Source organism: Artibeus jamaicensis, unplaced genomic scaffold, assembly GCF_021234435.1.
Source record: "Artibeus jamaicensis isolate MK-2021 breed Jamaican fruit bat unplaced genomic scaffold, CSHL_Jam_final contig_391, whole genome shotgun sequence".
Taxonomy (NCBI): domain Eukaryota; kingdom Metazoa; phylum Chordata; class Mammalia; order Chiroptera; family Phyllostomidae; genus Artibeus; species Artibeus jamaicensis.
Genome location: NW_026521814.1, coordinates 5,113,748 through 5,137,612, shown reverse-complemented (window position 1 = coordinate 5,137,612; position 23,865 = coordinate 5,113,748). Strand labels below are relative to the sequence as shown.

The 23,865-nt window shown below is 40.7% G+C and overlaps 1 protein-coding gene across 1 annotated transcript in view; it reads left to right on the top strand.

Moving 5' to 3' along the window:
• Window positions 1–23,865, top strand: part of SCN9A (sodium voltage-gated channel alpha subunit 9) — a 137,461-nt gene that overhangs the window by 80,790 nt on the left and 32,806 nt on the right. The window contains exon 17 of the mRNA XM_053665234.1: window positions 153–629. Coding sequence (XP_053521209.1) covers window positions 153–629 — 477 coding nt within the window. The remainder of the gene's footprint in view (window positions 1–152; window positions 630–23,865) is intronic.

Here is a 23,865-nt window from a genome sequence, read left to right as displayed (position 1 = left end):
TCATCTACTCCTATGTGTTCTTATCTATGTGTGAAGAAGTGTGGGGGTCTTCATCGCTGGTGTGGGTTTTGACCTTTATTTCAGAACAGGGTGCTGATTTTCTTTATTTCTTGTCTCCCTATTTTCTCACAACCATCTCCACCCTGCTATAGGTCCTCAACCTATTCCTGGCTTTATTATTGAGCTCATTTAGTTCAGACAATCTTACAGCCAGTGAAGAAGAAACTGATGCAAACAACCTCCAGATTGCAGTGACCAGAATAAAGAAGGGAATAAATTATGTGAAACAAACCTTACGTGAATTTATTCTAAAAACATTTTCCAAAAAGCCAAAGATTTCCAAAGAGATAAGACAAGCAGAAGATCTAAACAATAAGAAGGAAAACTATATCTCTAACCGCACACTTGCTGAATTGAGCAAGGATCACAATTTCCACAAGGAAAAGGATAGGCCTGGCGGTTTGGGAAGAAACCTGGACAAATACTTGATGGAAGAAAGTGATTATCAGCCATTTATCCATAATCCCAGCCTCACAGTGACCGTGCCAATTGCAACTGGGGAATCTGATCTGGAAATTATGAATGCTGAGGAACTTAGCAGTGACTCAGACAGTGAATACGGCAAAGCGGTAAGAGTGTTTTATACACAATGCGTTTCACATTATTGGTATGAAATGAATCGAACTTTCAGATTTGTGTTTTATAAGTTCTTACTCATATTGCATACAGATACATAGTTTTTGTGTGTGTGAGTGTCCAAGGCAGCTTTCTGATGGTTTTTCTGGTAAGGTTTTACTTAGTAGCTCTTAATAATTGATTTAATCTTGATTAGCTATATTTGAAAGCACCAGGTATCTATGTCTCCCCTTCCTTCATTCCCAGTTTGTTATCAGTTACAAAGTCATGTAAGTTATCCACAGTGTCTGTTCAATCTACTGCTTTTCATCACCTTTACCTTTGAACTCACTACTTCTTGCCTAAACCATTCCAAGTAGAGTCCTAGCTGGTGTCTCTGCCTCCATTTTCCATCTATTCTAATCTACTTATCTGATTAATTTTACTCAGGTTCAATCCTAATCATGTCACTCCTTTAAAAAGTATCCTTGGTCCCCAAAGTCTCCTGAATTACAGACTGTTGACGAAGCCTTCACTTCATGGCCCCCACCAGCCTTGACCAACTGTGTCCCCTAGTGTTTGCCTGGAGCTCCTACACCTGTGCAAGCCGGTTTCCTTCTAAGCTACATACACTCAGTATCTGAATGAATTGGCTTGGGATTTCCTCCTTCATTCAAAATGCTATACACGTCTTTAAAGACATAGGTTCAGCTTTTTCATTTGTAAACTGATTAGTCCTTACATCATAGGGTGGGGTGAGGGTTAAATGAATTAACACATGCTTAGAGAGTATCCAGACTGCTCAAAAGGGCGGCTATTCTGTCCTTTCTGATTTCTCCCCTAGCAGATGTGAACTTTCCTCGTTTTGAACCTTAGGCAGTATTATGCATCTTCCTGGATGTGTTATTTAGTTTCACATTTTTAATTTTTTTTTGAGAAATGATTGTATGCATCAAAGAGTACTATAAACTCATTGAGAACAGAAATCGTATTGTATCCTCCTTTCCCATACCTGATTGCATATATTCAAAGTATTATTGAGCTATGTTTTTATTAATAGGGAATATGATAATCATAAGCCATTTTTATGACAGAATTTAATGGGGTCTTTGAAAATACCTCTTCATTTTTTTTCCTTTCTTGACATCACTTTTGCAACTATTTGACAAGTATTTACCAAACACCCTTATCTATTTAACCCTATATTAAACCTGGCCTCCATACATTTCAGTGGACTTTAGAATAAAGATACACAGCTGTGTGTGCGTGTATACCAGCCTCGTGACCAGTAGTAGGTGCATAGGAATTGCTCAATATATACTGAGTGAATAGATGATTAGTAAATTGGAAAAATATGTTTCTAAGTAGACAAATTCTTTGCAAGGTGACAAAATAAGGAATAAAGTATTTTATTTTTAAAACCTTGCATAGAATAAGTAATACTGCCAAAATTCAAAAGTTGAGGTTATTATTATTATTATTATTATTATTATTTGGTTTTGAATATAGAAAACCAGATTCTACATATTCTTTTCAGGGGCAGTTATCCGGGTCTAGTCTCATGTAGAAATGAAAAACTGACTCAGTAGCCCATTTTTTCTAAAAATGACTCCAGTTATAAAACCCCAATTAGCTGACAGCATTGCTGAAAGGGCCAGGATTCGAGTGGGTAAGGTATTTTGGTAACTTGGCAGTACACTGAACACACAGACATCTTGATATTTGGGGGGAATCATTTCCTACCTGGTCAGTTTTCCTTTGCTCAAAGCTCATGGCTAACCTTACATAAATCTCCTTAGTTGCTGATAAAAATCTTATTCTTAGTATGCTGAATTGTAACATTTTAAACAGAATCTTGTAGATCCGACCATTTAGCACCTCATTTTCTAACTGAGAAAGCCTGCTCGGTAAGAGGAAGTGAGTTTATATACAGTTATAATGCTAGTTAAAGGCAGAGCCTGACATAAGTCCCAATCTTGGGCTTCATAGATCCATCCTATTTCTATCTCCCTCCCCCTGTCTTTGTCCATTTCAAGTGTAAAACATGTATTCCTGTTGGGGTTAATACCCACGTGGTCCCTTTGGGGTACTAGTCCATGCTTCTGAAGAATTCATATCCTCTGTGGCATTCAGTGGAGGTTTATTACATCATTTAGTATATAAACTATTAGTTACCGAACAAAATAAGTTATTCTGCCACCTACCCCATAAACCCTTTCTAAAAAAGCATGGAATGTGACCTTCTACTGTTAGCTAAAAACCATTTGATGATAATATTCTAATATTCTTGATTATCACTTTATGACATAGCTATAGTGAGAAAAATATATACTTTTTTCCATTTCATATCTATGGTTTACATGGTTATATACAGGAACCTGCAATAAAGAATACATAAACTAATCTCTTAAAGTTATTTAGCACAGTAGTTGAGTTGGTAAGGCCCCCAAATGTTAGGTGTTGTGTTTATTATTGAATTTGTCATCATTACCATCTAAAAGAAGTTCAGATTTAAAATTGTTGGTGTGGCTCAGTAGATTGAGTGCCAACCTGCAAACCAAAGGCTCGCTGGTTCAATTCCCAGTCAGGGATCATGCCTGGGTTGAGGGCCAGGTCCCCAGTAGGGGGCGTGTGAGATTCAACCACACACTGATATTTCTCTTCCTTTCTTTCTTCCTTCTCCTCTCTCTAAAAACAAATGAATAAAATATTAAAAATAAAATTATGGATTTTGAGAGTATGCCCTTCTTTATGAGAAAATTTCCATGGCATTTCTCAGAGTGTGTCATCTTGAGTACAGTCAACATACTAGAAAATATGCTGGATATGAGAAATAATAAAAGTTCAAGATTTATGAGAAATTTGCTAGGATAGCTTAGAGATGGTATTAAGTGCCATCCACTAGGAAAACCTATGTCTAGAGTCTCTCCAGTTGCTTGAGATTTAAGTGTTCCTAGTTACTACTTGGTTTTCAATTTGAACCACTAAAAAATGCTGATTTTCTTTGTCCAAAGTGGTTCTATTGGCCTTCCTTGCTAACTTCCCTGCTCTAATCCCCCTGATCTTCAGCTCTCCCTTGACTTCCCAGATTTTTTAAAATTGCTTATTCCCTTCTTTGTAACTTTCTTATTTTTTCATTCCTGAGATATCTTTGAATAGTGATGATATGTTCTTGATGAACCTTGGCCAACAGGCAAATCTTAATTCCCCAATAGAAAGTAATGCCCAATTCAATACACTTAGGTTATTTGTATTAAGTCCTGCCATAAGTTATGGTTAAGAATGCAGCTACTGGAGATGGGATACCTGCCCTAAAATCCTAGCTCTGATATTAACTAATTTTATGATTTTGAGGAATTTAGAAAAATCCTTCCTTTTTTTAGTTTTTATGTATGAAAATTAAAATTATAATGAGATTAAAGAGTTTATGTGAATAATTAGACAAGTACCTTTTGGAGAGTAAGTGCCCAATTAACAATTTTTATGGGAATGAAATTGAATAATCACATACACACTGTAAGGAGCTGCTTGCTACTAGTTAAATTTAAGAGGGGCAGCATTATGTAGATCAGTGGTTCACTTTAGTGTGTAAAGACACGCGGGGAGCCTCTTCTCAGACATGGTAACCGAAGAAGAGGTTTACAAAAAGCATTTATTTGAGCAAAAAGGATTACAGTCCTGTAGGCACAGATTCAGGTAGAAATCCATATTACACTTTGAGGAGAACAAAGAAAGGCAAGGTTTATAAAGGAAAAAACCACAAATGCAGTTCCCATTTAGGTCCTCCATGCAAATGAATGGTAAGAAGGTAACTGGGATTGGTTAGTTCCAATAAGCAAACAAGGTTGGCAAAAACTACCAGGTAGCAGTTGCTATACCAGGGTGTGTATGGAAGGAAGTAAAGTCCAGGCAGAAAATGCTGTTCCAGGGTGTTTAGAGCTTGGCCTTGAGCTGAGTTTAGAAACAGCAACTTAATAGCAGTTCTGAGAATGAACACAAGAGATATGCATAGGCTTAACTTCCTCAGAGGCCTCCCAACTCTATTTAAGTGACTTTCTTAGCAATGCTTAATTCCATTTACTTTTCTCTCTTATAACCCACATCCTTCAACCTCCCCCTGCCTAAATCAGTGTGCAACCTCAGCATCCTTACCTGCAATGTCCCCAGTGGCCACAGTGATGGATTGAGTTGGCATGGGAAATGAACCTAAATTTACCCCAGCTTGTTTGATCCAGGTTCCTGGGATATCATTATCTTTATTCAGGGCCTGGTGGTACTCCCCCTCTTTCACGTTTAAGAATTTACATTTTGAACAAGAAGGAAAAAAATCTTTGACCCTTGACACCTCTGTCTTTTAAGTCTTAGTATCCTATTTTCCCATTATATTTTATGGAGACTTTTCCATCTTCTAGTATCGGCTCTCAGATAAGGCAGGTTACCTTGTCCTGACAGACCGTTAAATATACTCTCCACAATGAAGTAAACATATTTCATAATAAAATACCTTACCAGGGAATGACCAAAGAAATGACTTCAAATAATGTATCGAGTAAAACATCTTAACCAGTTGTGAGGAAATTATTGGCAATAGAACTGATGTTCAAGTTTGTCTCAGAACTGAACCCAGGCAAACAAGATTCCAGTCACTGCACTTTGGAAGAAAGACACTGAGGCCACACCCCTCTGCGTCAGCCTCCTCCTGAGGCCAGACATTAACAACACCATGCACAGATTTTACCATTAGCAGTGAAGCCTTTCATTATCTGGAGCCTTAAAGGAAGCATGAAATATTTATTAAGACCTATGCTGCAGGCATTTGTGCTAACAGTGCTTAGGAAAAAATTCTTTCACCCAGCTGCAATCATTGAATGTGATTGGCCTCTGGCTTAACTAAATTCTTCAGCAGTGTTCCTTTTTTTTTAAATTGTGCCAAGTCACAAACTTAAAGCTCTAAGAAACTAAATTAATAATTTTTTTAAATGGAGAGCTCATCCTTAGAATGTTAAAGAGACATTTCCTTTGCTTTCAGCTATTACAGATTACTTCTCTGCTTTAACAATGAAAAAAATAGAGCCGTTTTACAAAATGAGAACATTAATTTTGGAAGTGTATGCAAATTTTAGAGGAAAACATTAAATCCATCCAGCTTATTTCTCTACGTTATTTTAAGACATAACAGCCTCATATGATTTCAAAGATTATAAAGTACACAGTATAGACACCTACAGCTTTCAGAGAAGCTCCTTTACTAGCTCTGAATCTTATACCCCTCATATGTCTTCTTTACTGCTGTTTTGACAAATGTATCTGAAACCGGAAAAGCCAGCGCTGCCCGTCCCCTACCAGGCCCAATAAGCAGAGACAGGGACTGAATTTCTGTGGGCACTGTATTCGGATGGCAGCGATCTGAGAAGACAGCGGGTATGTACTCCAATAGACTGTCTTACATTTCCTTTCGAGCCGGCCTTTTTGTAAGGGGGGAAAAAATATAGGTAAGGAATTTGGAATTCAGGAAAGTGATTAATCAGATAAAAGCTGTAGTCTGGCAATTTCCCTAACATTCTTTCATCTGCTGACTGGTCATTTTCTTTATCTGTGTCCTGTGTCATGTATCCTGGGTGGTTTTCTTTTCTTTTTTTCTAATTTTTAAAGTTTTTATTTATTTATTTTTAGACAGAGGAGAAAGGGAAGGAGAAAAGAAGGAGAGAAATATCCATGTGTGGTTGCCTCTCATGGGCCCCGCACCAGGGACCTGGCTTGCAACCCTGTCATGTGCCCTTGTTACCGAACAAGAGGTCCGAGGGAGGGGCAATACAATATTTGGCCCACCTAGGGATGCCCAAAACTGCTATACAACAGGGGCCCCTCCCAAAAACAGAATACTAAAATCTACTGGGCCCTTCTGTCCGCCGCCAATTGGAAAGACATCTCTTAATGCCAGAGATTTGTGAAAAGGAAACAAAATGTTTATTTAATGCTATTCAGGCCTAATGCCATCACTAAAATATCAAAGTCCTTTAGGGTATACACCTACACCCACACAGCGCTCCCTTCTCCCACTGTCCCAACTCCGGGTACCGTAAATCAGGAAAAGAGCACACGTCTGTATTGCAGGCTGCTGGCACCCGTCAGCTGTGTCACTGTGCAGGATCTCGAGTTAATCCAAAGTACTGTGGTACCCTCTCATGGTCCACTGGCAAGAGTCCTTTGTACCCAGTTCCAGTCAAAGTCTCTCTTGCTTTTTCAGGCCCCGCGGCCAAAGGGGGCACCCCAAAGCCGCGTGGGCTTCTTCTACCAAAGCCGCAGGAGTCCGCACTCTACCAAAAACATGTGGCTGTCTTCTTCACCTGGCTGCAGGGATCTCCATTTTGTCTCGGAGCCAGTCTTTTCCAAGCTCTCTCACAGGCCTTCACTCAGGAGCTCAGCCCCTCGTTACATCTTGAGTCCTCAAGCCCTTCTCACTCAGGAGTGCAGCTCCTAGTCTCATCCTCCTGAGTCCCAGTCCACTACCTTCTCCCTGGCTCCAAACTTGGCCACTCCTATTTAACATATCTACGAAACCAGTTAAAGGTTATAGATATGTTAAATAACCATTCCAGAGGTTAGCTGCAAAACAGCTCTCAATGGCCTTGCTCCATTCGTTTCTTCCCCCTGGGGGGAGGTGTGAGGACATCTTATATGTCTCTCTAATATTCTTATACACTTTGAATTCTGGACACCATTCCAAATCTTTTTTTTTTGGGGGGGGGGCCCTGGCTGCACCCTGTATCACCCTCACTGGGAATAAAACCAGTGACCTTTGGTTTGCAGGCCAGCACTCAATCCACTGAGCCATACCAAGCAGATCCTGAGTGATTTTCTTCATCTGTGTCTTGGGCAGCGAACTATTATTCCCTGGAACACAAGGGCTCAGATACCACCTTGACTGCTTATGGTCTCTTCTGGAACACAAAAGTCAATTGCTTGTTGTCTCCTGGAATCAGTGTGGGTCATATCTGCAGTTATTGAAACAATAGCTTTTTACATGCATTAACTACTAGGCTTACTATTATCTTCAACTAAAATTCCCCGACTCTTGAGTCCCTTATCATATCTACTTCTCAAAGCTGAAGTGAATTTGTTCATCCTGTGCACTCAGCAGAGAGGAAAACATCCCAGGTAAAAATTTCCTCACATAACGATCCTCATTCATCCCTTCTCAAGACAAAGGCAGATACTTTACTTAATGGTTCTTTAGTGTTTTGAAGTACTGTGTCAAAGTTGTGATGGAGCTAGCTGAGGTACGTGAAGAAAGGAGCTCAAAGAAAGTTTTAAATTTTATATAAGCAAACTTTCTATCTTCAAAAGCATCACTCAAAAACACTGCAAAACTTCATTTTCCAAACAGAATCAAAGTCTGTATAAGTCCTTCATTCACTTGACCACTGTGGGAGAAAAATACTGAAAAGGAATACATCTGAGAACCTTTTCTATAAACTATCTCTAGTCATTTTTCTGCTCACATTTACTGAGCACCTGCTTACCATGTGCCTGCTGGACACTCGAAAGACACAGCATCAGCGGTGCTCGTTTCTTCACTAAATGTAAAGATCTCCTTTGTCTCTGCTAATGTCTTAACTGCCATAGAGGAGAGCAAATTTATAACGAAAAACATAAAAAAGAAGCAAAACACTTGACAGAGTATTGAGGCAGGATAGAGGATGGGGTAACTACTCTTGAAAACAGACTGGAACAATACTTCACAGAGGAGATGGTACCTGCAGTGTGTTTCACAGTAAACAAAGAATTCAGCAGCACAAAGAAGAGGGAGAGAGAATGAGAATGGAAGACAGGAAATGAGAGAAAGAGACAGAAACCTTTCCAGGAGGGAAAGGAGGAACCAGCACGTGGGGAAGCATCCAGATGCAAAAAAGAGGCCCATTAAAGTGCAGGTGAGAATGGCCCAGTGGGAAGTAGGTTGGGCCAGACAGTGGATGGCTCGATGCACATGACAGGAGATTGAAATATGTCTATGTTTACTTAAGAGGAAGAGGAAGTTTTAAGGTCTTGTGTTGTTGCTAGCAAACTTGTAATTTTAAAGGAAATTGTACTGGGGGTGTAACAAAGCCCAGCAGGGGAGAAAGGTGGGAAGGGGGAAGCTACTGCAGTTCTCCAAAGGGCAGCTGGCGAGGCTTCAGCTAAGAAAGACTGTGGCAGTGGCAGGTGGGGATAAACTCTACGGCACATGCAAGTTCAAAAATGAGGGCTGACTTACTTAAGGTCTGGAAATATGAGTTGTGAGCTGTTTCAAAGGGTGTATTAGTTTCCTGTGGGTGCCATACAAAGTATCACAAACTTGGTGGCTTGATTCAACAGAAACTTACTCTCTGAGAGTTCTAGAGGCTAGAAGGCTGGAATGGAGGGCAGCAGGGCCAAAGCTCTCTCTAAAGGCTCCAGGGAGGATCCTCCCTCGTTGTTTTCTAGATGTTGGTGGTGGGCCTCACCCCTTGCAAGGCCTTCCGTGTCTTGCAGGTGTATCACTCTGATGTCTGCCTCTGTTGTCACAAGGCATTTTCCCGATGTGTCTGTGTCTTCTCTTCTTATGAAGACACTGATTATATCAGATTGGGCCCAGCCAATGACCTCATCTTAACTTGACTACATCTGCAAAACCACTAGTTCCCAATAAGGTCCTACTCAAAGGTACCTAGAGTTAGGAATTCAACATATCTTTCGGGGTGATACACATTGACTTATAAGGTTTCGGCTTAGAAAACTGGGTAGCTATTGGTGCTCTTAAAAATATACAGGCGACAGAGAAAATTTTGAGGGTAGGGGAGAAACATTTTAATTTGGGGACATCTTAATTGTTAGCAACTTGCAATATAGCTAAGAGATGCTGAACAGTAGGTATTTGGAAACAGGTCTTAAGAAAAGTCAGAGTTGTAGATAGGTTGGAATTTTGTATGTTAGCTTATATTAACCATGGGATTATACAGGGAACCAACCTGAGGTCAGGGTCCCTGTGAAACCAACTCAGTGTGAAATCTTTGTATAAGAGACTTGCTGGGTACTGTTCTCAGGGACAACTCTTTACACCTGTAAGAAGTGAGGGGAAAAAAAGGGGGGAAGTTGAAAAACTCTGCAGTCACAGCAGAGGCCTCAGCTGGTCCTACAGGCATCTCTGGCTTTGCAATAAGTCTGTGGAATAGTCCCAAATTGAAGCAGGAGGTCTAGCCTATGTTCCCAGAATCGGCTTGTCACTGCATGCAGGCTATCCCTCCCCTCTTCTAGGGGAGGGGGTGTAAACTTGGGTGAGGCAGCTCCTTTCGGCATCACCATGCCCAGGGAGGAACTCAGCTGTGACGCTTCAGCTGCCAACACTCCTGGCAGCCAGAGCAATGAGCGGTGTGCTGGAAAGGAGGTCTGGCAGTACAGCATGGCCTCCCCTATGCTACAGGGACCATAGAGAGTAAGAGGCCCAGTGACCAACCCAATACTTGATAGGCAGGCACAAAAGAAGAACACACATCCTTATACCAACCCTGGAAAGTGGATGTTGCTACTCTGTGTTTACAGATGATTAACATGATAAAGGCTCATGAGTTGCTGATGCTTCTGGGGTCTTTCTAAATTTGAACATGAAGCTTTAACCATCATAGAAAGGCAAAAGAGTGAATGGAAATTTAGTTATTTTTAATATATCCCTGTCATATTGCAATTCAGGATCATATTTTCTGTTATAATGATATTATTGTGCATTTGCTGATTCACGTTCAGCTTCTAATTCTCCTTAATGCTGGTTTATTAGGTTATAGTCTACCTTGATCATGTAACATAGAGCAGAACAAGGCACATTCCAGTTCAGAATAATAAAGTCCATTGAGGATACTTTGAGTCAGGGTTATGTCAGGTTGAAGGCCCATGAAAGGAGGTGGCCCTTGAGCCAGACTCTAAAGGATGGAGATGAACTCACTGGCTGAATATGGTAGAGAAGGAACCTCAGACAGAGGATCAACTATTTATATTGTTCGCCTGGTTCACTAACTCATTTATCCATCCACCCCTTCATCTGTTCAGTACTCATTTTGAAAGACATCATCTTTGGACAAACTTAAATGTGCTTACTCATTGGCAAATGCATTTCTTTAGTTGATTTTATGGATATTTGTAGTCATCACAGTTATGGAAATATATTGTCCTTTTACTATACAATGATTTTAATTGCATTGTTATCAGATCAATTTCCTTAGATTCTTTTACGAAGTTTTTTCCTCAGAGAAGCAGAAGGCAGTTTAGATTTATTCTCATTATTGCATTTTAAAAAAACAAAATATTTTTTTCAGAAATGGATCTGATTTAGTAAAATCTCGGGATTAGCTACAATTATATCTTTGGGGAAAGCTGACATTCAATCCTATCTCTCGTGTATAGATTCTTACAGAAACAAAACCCTCCTGTGGAATTTTACTTAGACAATTTCTGTTTTGAAAATTGGTTCCAAACTATTTCTAAAATTTCTTCCCTTTATTGAATGCATTGATGTGTCTATGAACAATGAAATTTTGGTCTAACATTTAAACTAATGTTTCTTATCTTTTGATTTTGATTAATTTTAAAACATTGTTCCTATAATGCTGTTTGAAATATAAAAATTAAGTAAGTATAACAATGAAAGGTAAATACAATGCTACTTTTATAATGTACTTTTAAAAACTACACACTCTTACCGTCATCCCACCCCAATGTGGAGTCTCATTTTTCAATGTTTTTATGAAGAACAAACAAAATCTAAAAGATTATCTCAGCACATTCCTGTATTCAAATTCTTCTTCTCAATAGCATAATTATATGACAGTTTGGTTCATTATTTTTAAATCTATGGTGAAAGATATTTAACCTTATTACTGTGTTTCAAATATATTGCTTTGTGTTGAGCATATGGCATGTACCGTGAAACATAACTAATTTCTATTTACAGGTGTGTGACCTTACACCCTTTAAATCAGTAGACTAAACTGTTCTATCATGCTGCATTGCTAAACCTCAGTACCTAACCTTGCTACTTCTCACAGGGGTAAAAACAAACTGGATTGATCAAGGATGCAGCTTTGTGCTTTTAACCAAGCAGAGACATATGTGGCCACTTTTACACAGGTTACCGAAAAAATCATACATACATGATATGTTTTCAGTGTCATGCATGCTCTTCAGCTACAAAACTGTTCTGCTTGACCCATTGCAAGAAAGTAGAAGCATACGTGTACAGTCGCTCCATAGATGAATTGACAGCACAGCATGTCACTGGGGCAATTCCATCCTCTGTTGTTATGCTCTTGATGACTTTCTTGATCTTTCTTTCATGTTCTTAGGTGATTTCCAGTGCATGATCTATAGATTTGCATTGGACAGATTATAAAAGCTGTAAAACATAGAGTGTAAAAGAGGCCATTGAAACAACATTTAATCTGAAAGCTTTATCAACTTCCCTGCTAATTTAAGCTACATATGTATAGATATACGTCACATGAAATTGTCACCTTATTGCTGTGAAAGGACAGCTGTGATATTCTCACCAAAACAACAGCAGCAAAAAACGGTCATTATGTGAGGTGAAGGATGCATTGATTAAACTAATTGTGGTAAACGTTTCACAATATATGCATCAAATCATCACGTTGTACACCTTAAATTTATACAATGTTGTGTGTCAGTTACGGCTCTGTAAAACTAGAAAAAATCGTCACATTTACATTCAGTCAATTAAAACTCTATGAAGAAACACCTTTTGTGGGATAAATATTTTAGGCATAAACATAAAATCTCAAAACAGGAAAGGACCATTCTAATGCTAGACTTGTATTTATAGATAAGAAAATGTCTCATCATGCAAATGAGATGCTTTCTAAATACATGTGAAGAAAGTTGGGGACAGAGCCAAAAGTACCCAGCTTCCAGGCCAAACTTTGAGTACCTTTGGAATGATTTTAGGCATGGTGATAAATAGAGTTCTATCTCTTTAATTAGTTCACTAACTAACATTTGGTTATTATTTGATTATATATAAAATGTATCAATAATTTACTGATGCCTGCCTACAAACAAAAAAGTTGTAAGTGCTTGAATAGCTTAATTTGGTTCCCAAGCAATACTACTACTCTTCAATGAGGATAAGTTTCTGTTTCGTATATATTTTATAAGAATATATTCAGAGTAGCTTCAAGAAGATAAGAGGCTTAACTCTTATTATGAAGTGAACACTAATTCTGTCAATAAGCTATAAAACACTTTTTCTAAAATTAGAAACAGATTAATATAAATTGCTTATCTAATATTTCAACAAATACAAAATAAAATACACCACTCATATATAATATTTTGTTTTAATTTTAGTATATATTGTTGGGTGACAAAACTTGAATAGTTCCCTGAGTGGAGGGGAATCTATGTTAATGAGAACCTTGCCCCTTTTTTATAATCCAGTTCACATTTTGAATTTCTCTGTCATTGTTGGAATGTTTCTATTATTTATTTTCCATTGTGTAGTGATGAAAGCAAAACTTTTTCCTAAAATTGGTACTCTCTAGGGATAATAATACTGATAGTTCCTAATTAAAAAAAACACATATTACAGTTTCAGTTTACTTGATGTTATTTTAGAGTTGCTCCTATGTAAAATACATATTTTTCTACTTCAAATTGGTGGAATTTAGAAGCAATATTCTCTTAGAAAACAATTTTATTCCAGAATGTACTTAATCTCCCCTCATAGAACCTAAATAAAGTTGCATACATATATGATATTATCTATGTATAGGTAAAACACATTTTCCGAGAAAACTCTTTCTAGAAATACATGAGTATGTTTAATTCCTCAACTATTATTACTATTTTCTTTTTATCAAACTACTGTTAGAAAATATAAGGTACATGTTAACAAATGGTTGTTGTCTGGATTTTCCGTTGTGAAGAATGACTTGAAATATATTACTTTTCTCTGGCAGAAGCTGCTGATGTAAATGTTAGGAATGATTTATTTTATCAGTGCCAATTTTCATTTTGTGTTGGATTTTCGATATTAGAAATTCATGTGTTTTAAAAAATTGGTAATTGTTTCATTCATTGGAATTGATTTTTCCTTGTTCTTCCTCATTTTGAGTAGTTTTAGAGGATAGCATTAATCATTCAAATATATAGGTACTTTGCTTTGTCATTCTGTTTTCTTTAAATTACAAATAATGTTTAAATGAGCATGAGTCTTAGAGTTCAAGCTTTCCCCTCATGTTTTGCCGTCATGTTTGTCTCTGATCCGATCTGGATTTACCCACTTGTTATTTTCTAGCAGGCCTCAGTGAGACTGTTTAAATGCTTAATTTTAAAGTTTTTAAGACATTTTTTATTTGATCCACTGTATTCTACCTACTTAAATATCTGTTCTCTGAAAATAGCAGTTGTGTTAGTGCGCAGGGTCATTGAATACCGATGTTAGTTGCATTAAATTGCAAGACCTCATTCACTAGTGGCTGCCTCTTTCCTGTCCATTAGAAAGAAGTTCAACATAATACTGTAGAATCTGGGTGAGATTCTGTAACCAGTTCAACTTTCTTACGTGAGCAAACTTTTGCTGCGTTTGTTTCTTTGGTTTTATATTCAAGATCTTATCTTTTAGTCACCTAATTTGTCATGTTATTGACTCAAAAGTGCCCTAGGTATAAACTTCTGGGAAAACTAAAAACTCTTGGTGAAATCATTGTCTTTATTTTGAATTTCCCTGGTGGAGGCTGAGGTTTGACCTTATTACTTCTCCAACATCTAACAGTATCTACCATATGAACCTTGTGATAGAACTGTTATCTTTTCTGCTGAATGAGCAGCTATTTCCAAAAAGCCTACACACTTTCTCTGGTAGCGAGAACACTAGGAAAGGAAAAACTCTAGATTCTTGCCCTGTAATTTGAAAAAGTGCTGGAGTCATAGTTGCCCATAAATTTAATGAGAGCCAAGAGTTTATTGTAAGTAGTCAATTTGGCAGGAAATCATTTGGCAGGAATGATTTCCTGCCAAATTAAGTGGAAGTAAAATGCAAATTTTGAATAATAGAGAGGAAAGTACAATAGTATTGCATTTTCATTGCTGAAGGATATCTGGAGCATTATTTAACTTGGGACTTCTTTTTAAAATAATGTCATCTACTGGGGCAATCCTTTTTAAATTTTTGAAAGAAGCTTGAGAAATTTCAGAGAGTCCAGAAAAGAATTGGAGGAAAATTAAGGGGCTCAGAAGACTAAATCATGTATAGGAACAAAAAGTTACAATCAAGATGAAAAATGCAAATGATAATATCATAGGTAATTGCCAATTTTTATATTTTATTTATTTTTATTTGTCAGTTATAGCTGAAATTCAATATTATTTTATATTTGTTTCAGGCTTACAGCATATAATTTAAGAAGTGATCTCCCCATACGTCTAGCACCATATGTAGTTATTACAAATTATTGAGTATATTCTCTACATTGTACTTTGGTAATCTCCAAATTTTAAATTGGCTAAAAAGATAATAAGGAAGACTTTTTTTTAGGTCAGAAGGTTCGTTACTTACATATCCCAGAAGAGGGGTTGGAGATTGCAGTGCGATGAGCTGGAGGAAGGGCAGTTCTCCTTGCCAGATCAAAGCAAATGGGATAGAAAGTAGAGTGGCAAGCACCTTATTACTGAATAAGGTGGTTGGGCAGAGATCACTAACTTTCTAGGGCCCAACTCTCTGCTATTATTTTAAGTGTTGGCCCTGGAAAAATCAGAAGGACTTAGAGTGGGAATACTAAACTCAGGTCTTTATCTAAATGTCCAGACTCTGCATATGAGCAGGCTTGTCATGCTGTAAAATTCCTGGACAGCAACTTCAGATAGCCCTTTGCTCATGCTAGCAGTTGCAGTCTTTCTCTTTCTAATCCACAGATGACAGGATCTATGCATTTCTAAAGAAGGCAAAAAAAACATTTTGGTTTTAAATGAATATTTGAGATTTAGGTTATCCCATATTACAATGGTAAAGTCAGAAAATATTTGCCCTGGCTGGCGTAGCTCAGTGGATTGAGCACCAGCCTGTGAACAAAAAGGTTATACCAGCTTCATTCCCAGTCAGGGCACATGCCTGGGTTGTGGGCCAGGTCCCCAGTTGGGAACACACGAAAGGCAACTACACACTGATATTTCCCTCCCTTTCTTTCTCCCTCCCTTCCCCTCTGTCTAAAAATAAATGAATGAAATCTTTAAAAAAAATAAAATGCTGGACTCTTACACAAAGCATAGTAGCTATCTCTGTGAAGTTCCTTCTAAAGGCCCTTTGATCCTTTATTCTGAAGTTCACTGTTTCACTGTTCATTCTTTAATGATTCAGAACCCTCATTACACTTATCAATTGTAAAATTAAGCTATAAAATTAAGAGATGGGACCCTGGCCTGGTAACTCAGTTGATTAGAGTGTTGTCCTTATACACCAAGGTTGTGGGTTCAATCCCTGGTCAAGGCACATACAAGAATCAACCACTAAGTGCCTAAATAAGTGGAATAACAAATCAATGTTTCTCTCTTTCCCTCCCTCTCTCTCTAAAATCAATAAAATGAAAAATATTTTTAAAAAGTTAAAAGATGGGCAATATTGATTTTAATAAAAAATGTCTTTCTTGCTTATTGACATATGAATGGGCTTGGTAAGTGTTACAGAAAACAACTCAGCTGCTTTTGGGTGTATGGAGTGGAAGTTTATTTTCACACGCACGGACCCAAAGGAGTCAGTCTCCAAATTCTGGGCCCCAATCAGTGGGGAACAATTGTCTATATAAGGTGAGGGGCAGTCTGACACTCTGACAGTTACTTCTGGCACAAAAGCAAGAAAGCAGAACTGCTGATAAGAGTTAATATGAATTTCCTTGTTCTTACTCCTCAGTTACTTAGTTACTTGCTCTCCCTGATCCTGTTGACTCACCGGCTAGCTCCCCTCCTGGGCAAGTTATTAACATTACATTTATCTTACTGATTCACCAGCTATCTCCCCTCCTGGGCAGGCCACTACATTCCCCCCTTTTGATGCTTGACAGTGCTGTTGACTGCTCTAGCATCACTTTATGGTTATCCTTGTACGTCAGGGGGCTGTTGTAATATCTGATAACGGTATTGCTGGAGGGACAGGATCCTGGCAGTTGCCCTGCGAGTAACTGTTGCTTCTAAGTTCTGGACTATGATCCGCAGGATACAGGGGCCGAAGCTTAAACCTAAGAAGATAATAATTAGGGGTCCTGGAAAGGGAAATAGCTACTAGAGCCAGGCTTGAAGATTTATTCCTCAATTTCTCTAATTCTAACTTTCTGTTTCTTTAGTGTGGCAGTTTATATTCTAATTTCTTTAACTGTCTTAGCTACGATCCCTGACTGATTTACATAGTAGCAATATTCCTCTCCTAGGAATGTACAGGTCCCCCCTTTTTCTGGATTCAGAGTATTAATGAGGTTTCTTTCCCTTCTGGAATTATATACAAGACAATGGATGAAGGTCTCATCTCTTGTAACTGCTTCCAGCTGGACATGGTTGTCGTCCTACCTACCCTTGGGTCAGGGGTACCCTGAAAGTGGGGAGGGGGTGCAGCACAGAGGGAGTCCTTCCTGCAAGGGGGAGGACGTTACAGGGTCCTGGTCAGTTGGCTGTCACCAGGAAGTTGCAGGCTTGGCATCCAAAGGCTGGCATTACTGGACCGTTGGCATCCTGGTCAGGTTGTGTTCTGGAGGTGACAGATTAGGCAAGAAATTGGAAGCACGATTAAATTGTAACTATTAAATGACAAAGGCAGGGACTTCAGTAAAGAACGGCTTATCTGGAGGAAGGTGTACAAGGCATGCTACACCTATCCCAGACTCTTGTGACCCACTATACTTCACTCGGGCTGAGGGGAATACATTAGGATTTCCCTCCTTTTAGATTTCTGAGCCCTTTCTGCCCAAGCTATCAAGACAGGAAAGGGAAAATCAGTTCTAAAGTGAAGCCTACAGACTGCCCTAACCCTTTTATTAACTTAACTCCTTAGTTCAATCAAACCGTTGAGTCTCAGGGGGCGATGACAAAGATGGGCTCCTTAAGTGAGGCCTCTATTGCAACTGCTCATGCATGGGCATAGGCCCTATGAAAAGAGAAGAATATACAGGTTAATTCATATAACAATCCCTAAACCAGTCTTTGCACCTGTGAGACTGTCTTTTGAGAAGATATTCCATTGCAAGGTCCTTCCTGCAATGACATTTACAGTGGCAATTTGACAGGTCCTTTGCACCTGTAAATTGTACATCTTTGGTGACATCATAAACCTTGTTTCAACTCTTGTTTCAAACCTTGTTTCAACAGGTTTCTTGTTGAAACCTGGTTTCAACTCTTTAATGAAAACAAACTTTCAAGACAGCCGTGCCATTCTGATGTCCAATACTGAGCATAGTGATTTTCCTTGAACTATAGTTTTTCTCCTTAAGATCACCCTTACTGTTATTACAGGGACTACTTTGGGTCCCGCTTTTGATTTTGACTGTTTGTTTGCATAAACACACCAAGAGCAGCCTGGATCACTTTTGATCCTTAAGTCTGCTTTGCTGGAACTCACACAGGGAACCGTTAGATTGACTTCTCAGTCCACCCCTTGGGGCACAGAAGTACAGCCACACATCTGCCATCTGGCTTTGCCTGTACCAGTCATTTCATTCAATCCTTGAGACTCTGTTGTGCTTACAGGTTCCTTTTTAGCTATCTTTCAGGAAAGCAACCTTCGTTCCTTCCCTGGAAAGGCTGGCACAAACCACACAACTAACCAAAGTACCAGGCTTTTCTCATGGGCTTTCACTAGTTTCACAAGTCAATCCCAGTTCCTCAGGGCTTTCTGGTAATGACCAGAACCCACACATGCCTCCTTCGGGCATGACATTCCAAAGTCCTGGTTAACAAAGCTACTATTAATGACCGGTCTTATTGGATTTATGCAAAGAAACCTTATGTCATCACTTACTACTTCAGAATACCAAATTCTGGAGGGATCAGGTAGGGAGAAAAATGCAAAGCGTGATGGAAAATCCTTTTCCTTCTGATACCCACTAAGATTGCATCTCCGTGCCTTATACCTTCTATTACTAACCCCACATAATTCCTTCCCAAAGCTTTCGCAAACTTCTACAACCCTCTACACACTTTCTTTATTTACCTATCTTATACTTTCCCTTGTTCACTTTCTTACAGAGTATGAAGTTTCAACCTTTTCTGGAATCCTCAACCTCCTTTTCAGAGCAGATACAGAGCAAAATCCGAAACTCAGAGTTTGGGAACAATACACAGGTAGAGGCATTCTTTTGCACCAATGCGTCTACCGGTGCCTCGCAGAGACATGCTTCTTTAGGCCCGGTCTCCTGGCAGAGACATGCTGCTTTGCCTCAGGCTAAAACACTTATCAGCCCCAAATGACCCTTCCTGGGTCCTGGGTGGCAAAGGCGTCCTCTCCAACCGGTTACAGTGACCTTTTCTAGGTCTTCAGGTACACAGGGTTTCTGATCAGAAACAACCAGTGGCAGAGAAATTCGCTCTTTTCCTACAAAACCAGAAAACAAGTAGTTGAGGTTTCCTTTACTCTAGGTTTAAAACTTCATATCCTTTGTACATGTTTCTACTCATCTAGATTTAACCATCATTCTCTTTTAATCTTGGTCCCTTTCCTACATTGGAAAGGACTATACTTAAACTCAGTACTTAAATTGAGTATGTGGCAGCTAAAAGTCCCTAGCACTATAGGTACCTTCTACTAAAAGTCCCTAGATTCACAGGGACATTTTGCACCTTTCTGAAGCTTAGACCTTGCAAACACCTTATAAATCAGATGGTCACTCTTGGACCTCAGTTTATGACCTTTAAAACCAGCTCTATTCCTATCAGAACTACACAGCAGCAGCATACAGCTCATAATCTGAAAAGAAGCCTTATCCAGTTCTAAGATGGTGGCGCCCATGCTTGCTCTGTCCTCCAGGTGGGACGCTCACATGGCTTATCCATTTTACCTAAAATGGCAGTACTCCGACTCTGGTTCTGCCCACCTGCGAAGGTCCCAGGACTCCGGTTTCAGGAACCCCGGAAGCCCCCAAGGCCCCTTCCACCTGTGGGTGTGGAGGCACCACAAAGCCACCCTCCACCCACTGGGGTGGTTCACTGAGGCTGCAGTCACCAGTGGAGGCGGGGCAGAGGTCCCGCCCACCTCTGAAGGTAGGGGGCTTGCGGCTCCGTTTTTTGGGAGTCAAGGAAGCCTCTGCCAACCCCTGGTTTGGCGGGTGATCAGAGCCCACTTGCAGAGGCTGAAAATCTATGGTGGAGACTTCTCCCACCTGTAGGGCAGGAGAAGCTGTAGTGGGTCTCATCTCCCCAGAAAGCAGCGTCACCACCAGGGTTCCCGCTCTCTGGGGTCCCCCATTGTCTGTTCTGAGGATGGGAGGAGGTCTCCGAAAGGCTACCTTATACGGGGTGCAGCCTGAAGGGTTAGGGGCATTCCTGACTCTAAGTAGTGCCAGCAGCAGCAAGTCAGTCTAAGGCAGTCCAGTCTCCTGGTGGAACTTTGTTAGAGTTCCTTGAGAGTCTGGTTCATGCGCTCTACTTTTCCCGAGCTCTGGGATCAGCACACAGTGTGTCCACCCTGCCCCAACCTGCGCCCCTTCTTCATGGACATCTGGCACCCTGTCCTGGCCAGCAGCTCGAACCCCGGCCAGCTGGCAAGAGCCCTTCCAGCACCCGTCTCAGGTTGATGTGGCTGAAAGGAGGTCATCTACACACCGCAGTAACACTGGGCCAGTCTCCTTCTCAGTGAATGATTTTAGATCTCTGGCCAGGGCCTCTGTGAGGGGAGTGGGAGAGTTTCTGAAGCCCTGTGGCAGTCTGGTCTGGGTCTAAGCCAGCTAAACTGAGGAATGTAGGCGCCTGTAACCCTGGTCTTTGTCGCCCCCCAGTGGGCTTTTTTCTTTTTCCTTTTTGGGGCACTCTCTTTTCTAGTATCTCTTCTCTCTGCAGTATAGGTGCACTGGTCTCATTCTGTGCTCCAATGTGCCAGTCTCTTTCCTCTCTTAGGCAATCTGGTGGCTCCCTGCTCCCGGGAGGTATCTGGTTTCCTAAAGGACCCACTGCCAGGGCCGCCAGCACAGGCCCAGGAGGTCTTCACAGCTCGCTCCTGGCTCAATCACAGGGGATCGGCTGGGGCAGCCCTGCTTGTTTCCTTGGCAACCCGTTTAGCAGGACCAGGTACAGGGGGCCATGTGGGCCTCAGCCACCTCCTGTCCCTTCAGTGTGTGTGGGGGGGGACTGCCTGCTGCCTCACTGCTCTGTTATACTGGGGCATATTTTAGAGAGGCCGACCCCTTTGAACAGGGTCTCTACTCTGCTGCCAGAGCCGGAATCTTGGTCGCAGATGAGGGTCTTTGCTTCCCTGGGTCTGGCTGAGAGTTTCCAGAGCATATAGGGGAGGCGGACTAATAGGCGGCTCTTCCTCTGGCTCTCCTTTGAAAATGGGGGGGGGGGGGGGGGGGCGGCGTGTTCCTCTTGACCGGGCAACTAAAACACTGGATTGCGTCACTTTTCACCTACCGCCAGCCTTTCCCACTGTCTTTGGCTTCTGACCTGCACCCTGACAGCATGTCCTGCACTAATTCCTGCCAGTGGTCTATATAAACATACTGATCAGGGTGTCCTGGCTTACCTGTTACTATGAGGTGGACTGTCCTAATTATACCTAAGTTCAGTGTTCCTTCAGGGGGCCAGCCTACTCCAAATGTTGGCCACTCAGAGGTGCAAAAGACCTCTAACTGACGGCATCTATGCTCGGTTCCTGGCCCCGGAATCAGTCAGAGTTTTGCAGCATGCAGTCTAACACAGTGGAAGGTCCCCTGCCCATGGTGATCCTCCCAGAACAATGCAGACAAACAAAGGGAAGGGGGTTTCATTTCGTTCACCTGGCCTTCCCACTATACTCTTGGGGAGCTTGGGTCTGTCTTAGCTAAGGCTGCCAGTGTAGAGTCCGGGTTAAACTCCCAGCCGTTATGCCATATGACAGACCGAGGAACGGCAGGTTGGGGCCCACTCTTGCTCCATAGATTTTCACCCATGGAGCCACAAACACAGTCACTCCCACAAACACACAGACCAACATCAGAGAGTTTATACAGCCCCGCCCGAGTGGGACTGCCCAGGTGGGGATGCGTTTCCCCTTCCAGATGGCCAGTTGGCCTCCAGAGAACTTTTGGCTAATTGCCTGCCTGAGAGGTGATCAGTCTCTCCCTCCACCCCAAGGGGTGGGTCTGATCTCGGGCTCTGGTCCCCGGGAGCACTTACCAATTGGCGCCTTCTCAGGTTCAGATAGTTCCAGTCCGCACCCCGCAGGCCCGGGTTGAAGACGGGTCTAGAGGATCAATTCCATGGAGCCCGGGGTGTCCGGGACCTGAAATCACTGGGGCACGCACTTCCCTTTGGCCACCGGGCTCCCTCTGGGTCACTCCCGGATACCTTCACTGGAGGCAGAAAAAAAAGGCCTGCTCACGTGAATGTTTCCTGGTCAGGGAACCAAAATGTTAGAGAAAACAACTCAGCCGCTTTCAGGTGTACAGAGTGGAAGTTTATTTTCACGCGTGCAGACCCAGAGGAGTCAGTCTCCAAATTCTGGGCCCCAATCAGTGGGGAGTAATGGCTCAGATAGGGTGAGGGGGGCAGTCTGTCACTCGGACCCCTACTTCTGGCACGAATGCAGGAAGCAGCTTACAGAAGCAAGAAAGCGGAACTGCTGATAGCAGTTAATACGAATTTCTTTGTTCTTACTCCTCAGTTACTTAGCTACTTGCTCTCCCTGATCCTGTTGACCCATCCGCTAGCTCCCCTCCTGGGCAGGCCACTACAGTAGTTTTTTTCTCACCTATGCCCATCCCTTTCTTTGGATTTGCTCTCTCAGCCTTCTGGCTGGCCTCTGTGTACCTCGTCTAATGCTCAGGTGAAATAACTACTCTAGGCTCTCTCCTCAAAGAATATATTTTGTTGTGTGAAGTAAACAGTCTTATAGTATGTACTTTAAATGTGATTTCTTTGGGATGCATTCAATGCCAACTGCCCTCTTTGAATAGGGTGTTTGTTGAGTTTTGTTTTTTTCAGTGCTGTTATGTGTTTGATGGTTTTCTGCTTCTGAGGACTGGATTATCAGGTTATTAAACACTCCTATTTCATATCACTCAAAATAAGAAATGACCAACTGACATTAATTTTATGCTGGTATGGTAAGCACTATCCATATCAGCATAAAACAGGCTTCCAGTGTGATTGCCTATCTCAGGAAATCTGAATAATAAATTTCTAAGTGGCCAAGATAGGGCTATTTCTCCTATGATGCCTATATTTTTATAATCTACTCACATCAATATTGTAGAAAATACACCTTAAAGTCAGTCAAATGGAGAATCATGAAAAATAATAAAGTTTTTTATCATATTTTCAGAAAATATCATATTTTCAGATAGCTACTTAACTTAATAATGAAGACTAGGAACATTTTCAAACTACTTCTCTGTTTTATGGATGCACACAGAATATGGAAAGATGTGCCCCAGGGTGGGGCAAAAGTAGGTTTACAGTTGTTCATGGGAGAAAAATACAATCAATTATAATACAAGAACAAACTCTGTGTTTCACATACAACAGTAAACCTACATTTACCCAAGTTCTGTGTATGTGTGTATATATAGAAATGTATGTGTTTATATACACACATATATGTATGTATGTGTATACATTTATATACATATATGTGTATACATATACATACATATATGTGTATACATATATGTATGTATACATATATGTGTATACATATATGTATGTATATGTATATACTTTATAGTAGTTACTTCAAGGGAATAGAATAAGGTGGGGGTATATATTTTTTACTATATACTGTTGTACATTTAAAATTTTTGATTCAAGTATGATGGGGACACCAGCCTGCAGTGTCTGGGTCATTATGGATGAAATGAGACATTCAAACAGACTACCAAGTCCCGTGGAGGAAAAGGGACAGCATGGATTTTCTCTCAAGGGGAGCAAAAAGCCTCAACCCTTCCTCCAATGAGCTTTCACTGTCTTACTGGGCATGTTAGGTGAAGGTCCTCATTAACTGTGCCCAAGTTCGATTTAGGTGATTACCTTGTACAGAAAACAAAGGAGTGGATACTG